The sequence below is a fragment of the Octodon degus genome, unplaced genomic scaffold (genome assembly GCF_000260255.1).
Source record: "Octodon degus isolate 3935 unplaced genomic scaffold, OctDeg1.0 scaffold00125, whole genome shotgun sequence".
In the NCBI taxonomy this organism is placed as follows: Eukaryota; Metazoa; Chordata; class Mammalia; order Rodentia; family Octodontidae; genus Octodon; species Octodon degus.
The window spans coordinates 3,650,624-3,662,632 of record NW_004524701.1 but is presented as its reverse complement, the minus strand read 5'-3'; the positions used below and the strand labels follow the sequence as shown (position 1 = coordinate 3,662,632).

The window sequence follows — 12,009 nt, the reverse complement described above, 5'->3', positions numbered from 1 at the left end:
TACCCTCTAGGTCCTATCGATTTTTGAGTGATTTCAAATAAAAAACATCCAGTTCCCATTGTATTGACAACCTGTGCAACCCCTGGGCTATCCTCATTGGATTCCTATGAAATGAAAGGGACAAGACATGATAGAAAATCCAAAAAGTGGATTTGAATAGGAGGGGGCAGGGAGAGGTGGTCACAGCTCAACGCAGTAAATGGGTATTTAACCTTTGACCAGTGAAGACAGGTCTTCTTTATTTCTATTAGACCGAGAGCAAGCTGTTATGATTAAATAAGAAAGAAAAAACTGTTTAGAACCTTGCTGAGTATGTCCTGGGAATTAAAGCATATGGCAGGGATAAGGAAAAAAGATTTTCCTTATGCTAATGACCCTTGATGTCTGAAATAAATTAGATCCATTAGAGTTTATGCTCAATAAAAGAAAGACTTTAAGCACTCCAAAGTTAGTGACTCGAGACCAGTTTTGCTCTGAAATTCAATCTGCCTACTTATTAATTCTTAGTGAGGCTCCAGTGCAGACAGGGATACAAAAAAATCATAACTCTGTACTGAACCAGAATTTTAAAGGGCCACAGGTTTCTTTCCCTTTTCTTTTAATTAAACCATTTTTCATGCTTCCTATCTTGTTTCCTGCATTAATTTGATTTTGTTTCCATTTTTTGTTTCATTTTTTTTTTCTTTTCAAGGTTTCATTTATCCCATTTCAACTGAACAGAGAACCCAGAATGAATATGGATTTTCTTGTAAGTTTGATGTCTGGATTTTATGTTGCTGAATAATCATTTAACATTATTGCCCCCAGTTCCAGTTTGCCTTTCTTTGGATCACAGATGTGTACACAGAAAATAGGAGCCTAATACATTCTAACATGAAAAACAAATTAGATTTCCAATGCTGGAGAGAAGAAAGGGTCATTCCGCGCCTCGGCCAGCTTTCCAATCTATCAGTCTACCATTTAAAGCTTGAGCCCAGTAACTGAGAAAACAGTCACGAAATTTGCTGATAGAAATAAAGGGCAGGGTTCAAATGCTGAAAAGGCAAAGGTTGGTAAAATGCATATCTCTTGTTCTAGGACTCATGGATGTTGAATAAGTAATCGTGGCCTGCTGAAGTAAAACATTAAGGATTTACATACGATGTTCTGACCAGACTTTAGAATTCTGTGGCTGGGTCCCAAATAAAACCCAGCAGTAGCAGAGAGAAGCAGCACTTGGAAAACCACACTCATGCAACCAAGAGTGTTTGGGATTCATTATTTTGTGGAAAAAGTAAACCAAAATTGACTTGATTTATGGAAAAGTGGATATTTTGGAAACTTTGGGAAGGACAGTATTTTTTAAAAGAAGCATAATCCTTTGACATTTAAACACAATGTGCCAAAAGAGGTGGAACAATTTCTGACAGGAAATTCATTTACGCCTCCAGCCTGTGGAGGCCACTGTGACACCAGCCTGTGAGCTAACACATGTGCTGCTGGCAAGGGAAAAGATGAGCTGTTTCCTCAAATGAGCCATGTGACTGTGAGTCAGAGGAAAGAGAGCATGGCTTCTCACGGTTTTAGGTCCCAGGACTTACCCATTTGAAAATTCTTCTTACCCCCAAAATGCTTACATATATAAAACTGATCATAAAATTTAAGGTTGTTCTTGACCACCTGAAGAACCAAAGTGACCCCCTCTCTTTCAGAGAACAGAGTAGCTTTTGTTATCTTTGACAAACTCTTTAGTGGGTCAGAGTACGTGGAAGACAGAGACTTAAAACCGGCAAAGTGGTTCTGCAGGGGTTTAATGTTGTTGCTGATATTTTAATTACCAGTTCTATTGCCTATTCCAGTTGGATCAAAGCATGCTTCAAGACACTGAGGAAACAGGAAGTATTTATAGAAATTATTTCCTTCCTTTACCCAGAAACAGGCCCCCCAGTGGACTGCACCCTGTAGTTATCAAAGCTCACTTGGCTTTTAGGGTAACCTGACTTTCTTGGTCACTGATCCAGGCCTGCAACTACCTTAGTGTACTCTAGAGCTGCGTAGCCCAGGAACAAGAGGCTCAGATGTAACTGTCTTATAAAAGCCCATGAGAAGCTCGAGGTCCTTAGTGGTGGTAGCGTGTCTGTACCAGAAGTCTGAACTTGAAGAACAGCATGGCCTTACCCTCTTCCCCTGACCTGAGCTATCTAAAAGCATGCCTTTCTAGTCCAGTGTTTGCTGCTAATACTTGCTTTGCTTAGTTACATGATTCCCACCTGCCCCTGCATTGACTTAGGAGTAAGAAGGAGAGAGGTAGGGAAAGTGATTTTATGACCTGGAATGATACTTAGGAAAATATTCTTGCTCAATAAATACACAGACTCAAAAAATGCCATGTATTTCTTAAAGTGTTTATTTTTTAAAATAACTATCAGTGAATTAAAAAGCCCAAACTTGGCCAGAGAGATAGCTCAGTAGAATCAGCACTTGCCTGGCAAGCACAAGGGCCTGAGTTCAATCCCCAGTTCTGAAAAAACAAAAACAAAAACAAAAACAAAAACAAAAACAAAAAAAAACAAAAACAAAAAAAACCTTTTTTCATTTAAAAGGAGTAATACATTTAGTTTTTCTCTGTGGGTTGGGATGGTTGTAGCTCTGGTTTCTTCATATGTGAGTAATAAATGGTCTATTATGCTGCCCAATTATAAGATAGATTAGTGGGTGGATTGATGCAGAGTGAAAAAGAAAAAGAAATCAGAGATAATTTTCCACTGAAAGGCCACAGTCATTTTATATAGCTTTCAAAATAGATTTGAAATTAACCTATAAAAAAGGCAATAAACATCTGAAAAATTTATAGCAATACATATGTGTCCTATGGGAAATTTTTCATAGTAGTTGGCCCAATGTTTCCTTCTTCCACTCTAGCTGCTCCTGACTCAGATGATGTGGCTCTTTATGTTGGGATTGTGATTGCGGTGATAGTGTGCCTGGCCATCTCTGTCATTGTCGCCCTGTTTGTGTATCGCAAGAATCACCGGGACTTTGAGTCTGATATCATTGACTCTTCGGCACTCAATGGGGGTTTCCAGCCTGTGAACATCAAGGCAGCCAGACAAGGTCAGTAGTAGTCTATGAAAGACTGTTCCTTGTGTGAGCAGTTTCCCTCTGTGGCCTCAGATCGGTGCCATTTGGTTCATCTAGTTCAGCTAGAATGTAAGCTCCATGAAGACAGCAAGTTTCATCGAGCTCACTCATTACTGGGTTGTTATCAGTCCACATACCAAATTGGAATGGAGCAGGTGTGCAAATTATCTTTTTTCTTTCCCACAGTTTCCATGTCCTACTTTTGAACTTCTATCTTTTAAAAATACACTGATTTATTGACCAACCCCAAGAAACCTCTAGTTTCTTTGTCTCCCCTTTTTTAATGAGTCTTCTTGTATTGCATTGAGTGCAGTGGTTTACAGATGAACCCAAATCCAGTGCAGACAAAGGAAACTCTTACCAAACAGTGCCTTCCTTGTAGGCTTTATTGTACAGTACTGTCTGCTGAAACAGCCCATTAACTTCGATGTAACATGAGTTTCCAAGCTAAACACAGAGTGGGCTGGGCTACTTGGAAATGGCCAATCATAAAACAGATGCTGATGGACTGGCTGCCATATTTTCAGCACAGCCTGAGTCTCTACATCTCCAGTATTGGCTGAGTGCTTTGCTCTTGGTTCAGAGGGTGGGCGGGGAGTCTTGACTAATGTAGGTCACCCGAGTAGAGAACTCAGAGGGAATCATTTTCTCTTTCTGCCTCAGATCTCCTGGCAGTGCCCCCAGACCTCACATCAGCTGCAGCCATGTACAGAGGACCTGTCTACGCCCTGCATGATGTCTCAGACAAGATCCCCATGACCAATTCTCCAATTCTGGATCCACTGCCCAACCTGAAAATCAAAGTGTACAACACCTCAGGTGCTGTCACTCCCCAAGATGACCTCTCTGAGTTTACATCCAAGCTGTCCCCCCAGATGACACAATCCTTGCTGGAGAATGAGGCTCTCAACCTGAAGAACCAGAGTCTTGCCAGACAGACGGATCCATCTTGTACAGCATTTGGCACCTTCAACTCCCTCGGGGGTCATCTGATTGTCCCCAGCTCAGGTAATCTTGAGAGCTGGAGTGGTGGAGACACCACTTGCAGCTGTCCTCTTTGTGCCCAGTCTTTCTTGTTTTCATTAGACCTAAAGAGTTCCATATAGCCTATCTATGCCAAATTTGCTTTAAATATAAATCAAATATTGCTTCACATAAAATCAGCAAAACCATTTATCTTCCCCAACCAATTCTGCAAATACTTCCTCTAGAAATATTTTATTCACAATTTTCTGCTGAGCTATACTTTATAACTGTCACTGACCTTTTTAGTAGAACTTTACAGGCAACATCAAGCCAGTGACCCTAGCTAGCTGCTGTCCCTATACCTTAAAAGGATTATTAATTAGAAAATATAACAATTGATCAAGATTATTTACAAATGGAGGAAAACCTTCAGAATGCTAATGTTCAGATGATCAGAAATATCAAAGTAGACATCAAATCTTCATTCCAGAGTCTTTATCTATAAGGTATTCATAAAATATTCCCTCAGTCCTCTCATATATCCACCTAAAATCCCTACCTTGAGATGTCTTTTTTTATTATTTAGTTTTTAACTTGTTATGTAGTTTTATTTGCATCTAGAAAAAAGACCACATAAAAGTCTTTCTTGGTGAACTTCTTTTAGTGACTGACAGCATTGGATTAGAGATCAGAAATCATTAATCAATAAGAGCATTGGGTTTGCAACTTTGAGTCATTAGAGAGCTAGTAACTCCCTCTCTGAATCTCCCTTAATTCTTTTGGACAAGGCTATGAATTTTTAAATATAATACTAGAAAGCAACTTCCTCAACCTAATGTGTTAATGTCATATTTTTAAAATATGATGAAGTAATATATAGACCTTTGATCTTGCGGCCTGAACATGAACCTATCTTTTGTTCTTATTCAGTCCCTTGTTTCAATGCCCAGGAAGTTTAATTTTATTAAAATATTAAATCGAACTCCATTTTTCTTTTTTGTTCAGTTTTTACAGAGGTAAAATCATAAAACTTCTTCACCTTTTTCTCATTAATTCTTGTGCCATGCTATTTGCATGTTTATTTAAAATCATGATATAAAAGTATATTTATAATAGTGCATCAAATGACTATATCAGGGCATATTCTATTGTTCTTACATTAAACATTGTAATTATTTCTAAGGTGCCTTTTCCCTGTGGTACTCAGATTATTCTGCTTTTCCTTTCCCTGTTCAATGCCTGCCTCATCTTGATATGTGATATTTTAAAGGCTTCTTAAGTGAAAGAGAGGGAGAAAACATGTATTAAATTCTTAATATGTAAAAGGCAGTGTTGAGCAACCTGCCTTATTTTATTTATCAGATTAGCAAGAGTTCCCAACATATGCCAAGCATTCATGGGAATAAAATGGTGGAGCAAATGTCTTCAGAGTGCTGGCCACCCTGAGTCACTCCTTGTGATGGTGACCAGTAGTGCATGTCTTGGGTGAGTCCCAAACCTCCATCCTGGGCATCACCTGGCAACTTATTAGGACAGCACATTCTCTCACTCACCCCCAGACCTTCTGAATCAGGGATTCTGGATAAGACTTCCACAAGCCTTCTGGTTAAGCCTGAAGAAAGCTCAGGTTTTCCAATATTACTATTAGGTAGTTAGCTTAGAATGCAGCTCACCTTCGTCATCCTCCTGAAGAGCCCCAGTTAGTGGCTAAGTTGTAACCAATTATGATGAAACTATCAGCTGTTCAGTTCTTAGAGGTTTAGATTATAAAAGAGACTCCTCCGGCTGGGGAGATGGTTCAGTGGAATAAGTGCTTCCCTGGTAAGCTCAGAGCCTAAATTCAATCCCTGGTTAAAAAAAAAAAAAAAAAAAGATTCCTCACCAACTCAATTCTATTGTAGAATCACAGTGATGCTAACCAGGTATTTCAAAAATAAATGTTTAGAGTTTTTGTTTCTGTTTTGTTTTGATAGGCTAAAGTTGGCATTTCCCTAACTCTGAATCTTGTGGGGAATTTATTTTTTTAATTAGAAATAATGCATCATTATAGCTGTTTGGAATTTTAATAGCAGTTTTTGGTTCTCTCCTTGTTTTACAAGGAAAACAACAGTGGAACCATCTGTCTGATTCCTTAAATAAAACAAGAGTTTTAAAAATCACCTCATTCATTTAAGTAATTTCATAACAGTTCAGAGGGAGCTGTGGTAACAAGTAAGGCCCATAGGAAGGAAGGCAGGGCAGCTATGAATATTTACATGTCTTCAGAGAAAACAAAACAGGCTTAGGGTTATATGCTCACAAAAAAAAAAAAATCTCATTCCCTTTGGTTGCTGCAAAAGCATTCCCAAAGTTTCCCTTTGATTCATAGGTCTTATAAGACTGCTTTTCCCTTTGCTATTCAGGAGTGAGCTTGTTGATTCCTGCAGGGGCCATTCCCCAAGGGAGAGTCTACGAGATGTATGTGACTGTACACAGGAAAGAAGCTATGAGGTAAATATGTCTCTCTGATCACTTGACTTCTAAATGTCTAACTTTGAGAATTGTACAGTAGAAATAAGCACATAGTTTTAAAGCATACAGTGAGTGACATACATTTTTCCCTAGGCATATAAAAGGTCAAGTTTTATTTTTCTTTATCTTTAACACTTCAGACACTTTTGCTGATCTTCAGCATGAATGGAATGACAAACACACCATTCCCAAATAGATAGGCAACCATTTTAGGAAGCAAAAAGCAGCCCAAATACACAGATTATCCAGAGCTCTATGTGGGTCAACACAGACAGGGACTCCATGTGGCGTGGCTCGAGAATCCAGCCTGTTCACATTAGGAGGTGAAAGATCACAGGGATTGCTCACCCCTCAACCCCTGCCACTTCCACTGCTTCAGCGCAGCCCAGGCTTTTAGCCACAGATTCTTCCTTCTGCATCTCTCCCGGCCAAGGTGTTACCAACTTCCTGCTTATCTTTAGTGCTTGCCGCTTCCATAGTGCGGCCTTTCCAAATGGGCCCACGGTTGATCAAAACTAAATTGACTCTAGTGAGACCCTGTAGACCCTGTAGAACCTGTGCCAAATACATTAAAAAAAAAAAAAAAAAAAAACTAGATTGACTCAAAAGGCTCTGTTTCAAATATGTCATAATCATAACAATAAATTTAAGTAAAAATAATGAGGCATTTAGAAATCTCGAATTCAATTTTCTGATTGATCTCTGATAAATCGCAGACTTCTTTCTTGATTAGTTCCCACATCAAGTGTGCAAGCATGTGGTGAATTCTGCGTCGGAAGCCCAACTGACGCAAGCTTCTGAAGAACAGCAAGGTCTTCACCCAAAAGGCCCTGTGGCCACGCGGATCCACAGGGCGTTGCTCCGCCCCCTCAGCCCAGAGTACAAAGCGCGAGGGACAAATGTAGAACTAGGTTATCACTATCCCGTGTTATTCCTTTTTCCTTTCCTGCTCTCATCACTAAAGCATCCATTTTTAGTCGTGCTCTTCATAGCTGAAAAGCTCTTTTATCACACACTCAGGTAGCATTACTGGTATTTATAATCGGTGTGACCCAGAACAGTTTTTTTCTTTAGATGTTATACTTTCTCCTACACAAACAATCGCCAAACTAAGAGAATAACAAAATTCCTTAAGCATTTTTTCATGCTTTAAACTTGAACAACAGAGCATCACTAATAGGCTTGTATTTACCCACATCAACTATTCTTTTTTAAAAAAATTCCCGTGGCGAAGAAACTTGCTCAGATCCTCAAAGCACCCCAATTTTTCAACAGGAGAAAAGATTAGAAAATGTTAAGGTTTTTTAATTTTATTTTCCTTGACTAGAGTCAGGGTTAGAGTTAAATCCATCCATCTGTTCATCCACAGAGGCCTTTGCCAGCATGGACACTTAATTTAAATAGAAATGAGCATTGCCGCGTGCCTTTCATAGAGCAGGGAGGTGCTCATGGTCTTGATTTCCTGGGGTGACCCAGGTCTGTGACTAAAGCTCGAGACTGCAGAGGGCACGGCTGGAAGGAACAGCTAGGCGCTGCACGGACACACAACCAGGGTGATTGTACATTTCAGGTAAAGGAAAGAAAACACAGAAAATTGATAAAACTACACAGTTCCGCTTTTAGGTTCCACTGCCTTTGACTAGAAAGCAAAGGAAATGATATATCACTCCTTGCTCTGCCTACCACCTGAAGTCAGGTGCCCAGGGTGTTGCTCTGGTGAAGTTGTGCGCATCAAAGGACTTCTGTTTATTAAAATGAAGCTGAAGAGAGCTCAGGATTGCTAAAGGAAATATGCCTCGTGCTGTGCAGATCAGACCCCTACCTGCTCACTGTTCTACATTTTGGACACACACTTTTTTGTTCACTAGAACTCCTGCTAATGCTTCACAGGTTAGGCAATGACACAACTTTTCTGGGAGAAGACAGGGCAAGCACCTGCAGAGAAATGGCTGTTACTTTAAGGCATCTGTAGGGAAATTTTGAGCAGTTCCCCCTCTCTGATTCTTTTCATTGTGTCCAAAACTGGGTATGTTTCCAGCTGAACCTTATGCCAAGGGTCATTTGCTGATGTGAGTTGGCTGAAGGAGTTGTGAACTTAATTACACAAAGCATTGTGAATGTGACAAGAGACCTCCTCATTCCTCGCTGGGCTCTCAGAGAAGGCCCAGGGTAGTGCCTAAGTAGCCCAGCTAAGCTGGTGATGGGACAGGTGCTTTCACAGAGCATTGCTTGCTCTGCTTTCCTGTCTCTGGAGGAATATTCCTGCACAGGTTTGGGTGCCTGAGAAACTGAATAGAACAAGAAGACAAGGCAGATACTGAAGACCATGTATGTGCACATACATGGTGCTGAACCTAGAGTGGCTGCTCAGTGAGCATTTTTGAATGAAAGAATGAATATTAGTAAGGATAAATGAATCAGCCACAATATAAGAGTATCTGCAAACTCAAAAGTAAAGAGGGCTTCAAGATACAGCAGGTAGTGATGATATTAAAAAATATAAAGATGGTGGAAGAACAATAAAAAGTAACGGATTTGTCAACTACAGGGCATCAGTGGCTTTTAGGAAATGTTTATGGGTGAAATTCTTGTAGGTACAGCTGAAATATAAGTTAGTGACAAAACAAAACTGCAGAGGTCTACTAAATAGAAATAGAAGAGCACATTTAGGATAGAGTCAAAGGCTAAAATGTCCTTAGATGTGTAACTATATAGGAGTTGTTTTTGTAATGTGATTGCTTGGTATTTTGTAAAATAGTAGTTAGTAGTTGGCATGTCTCAGTGAAGTTCAGAGATATTTCCTGTTTTAAGTAGAGATTTTTGTAACACTCATGAGTCCCAAGATCCTCAGTTTGAAGAGTTACTATAATATCTAGAGATGAGAGGCCGTGGAGTACAGGTATGTACATCTCATTCTCTCCTGATTCTAAGCCTTGCTTAAAAGTAGGGTTTATTGAAAGCCTACTTACAAAGAAGTGCTTCAAAATGGTTTATAAAACCACATTCCTTTCAATTGAAGGCACAACATTTAAAGTTGTTTGAAAAAGAAAATGAGAAAAATAAGTTTATGAAAGATAGGTTGAAGTCAGGTGGACGGTCACGGTGCACAATCTCTGAAGTGACTCGCAGCACATTTGCTGGCACTAAGTCATGAGCTGACTCTGCCAAACTTGAGAAAGGAGAACGTGGGAAGTTAGAGGATCCACATTTTTATGAAGTAAAAAAGTATGTCCAGAGAAGACTCAGTTGTTATGATTTGCTTCCTTATGAAGAAGACATTTTAATATAAATAAACAGCATCTTTCACATCAAAATTGCAATGAGTTTCACCTCACTGGTGTCCCTCAGCAGAACTAGATTGTGTAAGGCCCAAGTATGCATTCAGCGCAATGGTTCCATGGGAGCACAGTGGCTCCATCCTGTCCAGAGCACAGTGCTCGCTGTTTGCCTCAATCCAGGGATGGACTTTGCCTGTCTGGGTAAATGGTGATATGCCCTTCAGAGTGGTTTCCATAAATATTTTTTTGCTCAATTTAGCTCGTGATAGCTGGTGAGTTAGGTATTCCCTGTCAAATACCTGGAGTGCAAATGTTTCAAGTTGCCCATTATGTGGGACGGCATGTGCTTTAAAAGGCAGCTGCATTTAGCATGGTGCTGTCCTCTTGGGGACCTGACAGTGGGCACACGCAACCGCAGCAAGAAGGCACTGGGTGGGGGCATGTTCTTTCCAAAATGTTTTGTTCTAGCAAAACAGCTGTGAAGGTTCTAACTGAAATCCATGAAAGGCCATGCTATGAAAGAAACTAAACGACTTGTATTTGAAATCTAACTTTGCTGATGGCTAGCTTCGTGTCCTTAGGCAAATGTGTTAGTATCTCTGGATTGCAGCTTCCTCTTCTGGGGAAGAGGTGACATAAATTCTTACTCCAAATACCTTATAGGTGTGCCGTGGGGAACAAATGCAATTACTTGTATGGGAGTTTGTAAATTATGGACTTGGGGGTAGAAGTACCCTCGCTGATAACAGCCAACAAAGAAGAGCTCTGGCAGGAAATGAACTCTTCACAGGGATTGTCCTGGAGGACTCGGAAGCCATCTAGCATTTACCATGATGTTATGCTTGTTGGACTTTGAAAAACCACTAAAATTTGAGTCATTGTTCCTTGCTGCATTTTACTAATTTCTTGTGTAGCTAATTTTTGTCTGTTTTCATTTCTGTATCAAAAGCAGTGAATATTTGCAGATTGTTTGCTTGGACAGTTTAGGTAACATATGAGACTAGAGAGAAAAATCTGCAAAAATATGAATCAGATTCATTTATTTTGACTATTTTGTTTTACATAGCTTAATATCCTCATGCATTAAAAAAAAAAAGCAATGTGGATTCAGAAACTCTGCCCTTTGGTTTATCATAGTTACATAATTTGCACCTAAATCACTCCTTCTACCTATGCTTGGAGATATTTCCAATTTTATGGTGTTTCTCTCATCTTAAAAGCATATGAGATTCTTTTCAGTTTCTGCTTTTGGCCCCTGTAAGAATTCATCTCCAGCACTCCCTATTCATTGCATTCAGGCACCTCACTGGGTTCAGAAGCTCTCTTGGCACTGTCCCACTCCTTTCTCCCTGCTCCAAGCATGGTGCCCCACCTGCTGACAGAGCCCCCACCCAGCAGGGAGTCTTCTCCCTTCTGCTCCAACTCACCTCGGAGAAGCACCCCTTCTCCCCGACTTCCAGTGCCAGCTGCTAATGCCAGCCTGAGAGACAGATGTTTCCAATCCCCAACTAGATTGCAAGGGCCACTTGAAGTGGATTCCACTTTAGTCTCCTTCCTTAAAGTTTAATGCTCACTTCTCAAAGTACACTTGTAGCTAAAAGGTAATAGTAAAGCTCAGGAAAATGCAATCTTTGTCATTTTTTTTCCTCTTTTGGCAGGAAAAAAGTAGAATTAGGGAATAATAAAGTCACTGCCTGAGGCAGAGAGTGTGTTATTAACTATAACATGATGAAAGTAAAACTTCATTCATGTTGGAAGAGAATGAATTTCAGACCAGATCGAAGGACAAACTGGGTTAAGGGGAGGTGAAAACCGAGGTGGCTTGTCAGGAGGGCTGAAGTTGCTAATGATAACCTGATGACTCCAAAATTGAGGTGCATTTCCAAGTACCTAGGAAACTTCAGATTTAACAAAGTAAATTCTGTGTTAGCCATCGAGAGTGGAGATGATATTAAAGGACCAAACGTAGGGAAAGGTGGTTTGGGGTTTCTAAATGGGAAGACACATGTGTTGGTAAGACGCTAATGCAGTTTTTGATCTAGAAAGGGACCAGTGAGAGCCTGCGGATCTCCACAGTGATAAATACCGAGCTCTTCTTCAGTCTTTAGGTCGTTGTTGATGAGCAAAGCTCTAG

At 40.1% G+C, this 12,009-nt stretch overlaps 1 protein-coding gene across 2 annotated transcripts in view; it reads left to right on the top strand.

The window, feature by feature from the left end:
- The window catches only part of Unc5c (unc-5 netrin receptor C), a 365,338-nt gene that overhangs the window by 319,138 nt on the left and 34,191 nt on the right, over positions 1-12,009 (top strand). Inside the window, exons 8-11 of one of the 2 annotated variants that reach the window (XM_004640634.2) lie at positions 692-748; positions 2,902-3,093; positions 3,784-4,128; positions 6,489-6,576. In XM_004640634.2, coding sequence (XP_004640691.1) covers positions 692-748; positions 2,902-3,093; positions 3,784-4,128; positions 6,489-6,576 — 682 coding nt within the window. The remainder of the gene's footprint in view (positions 1-691; positions 749-2,901; positions 3,094-3,783; positions 4,129-6,488; positions 6,577-12,009) is intronic. The other variant, XM_004640635.2, reaches the window with a different exon arrangement.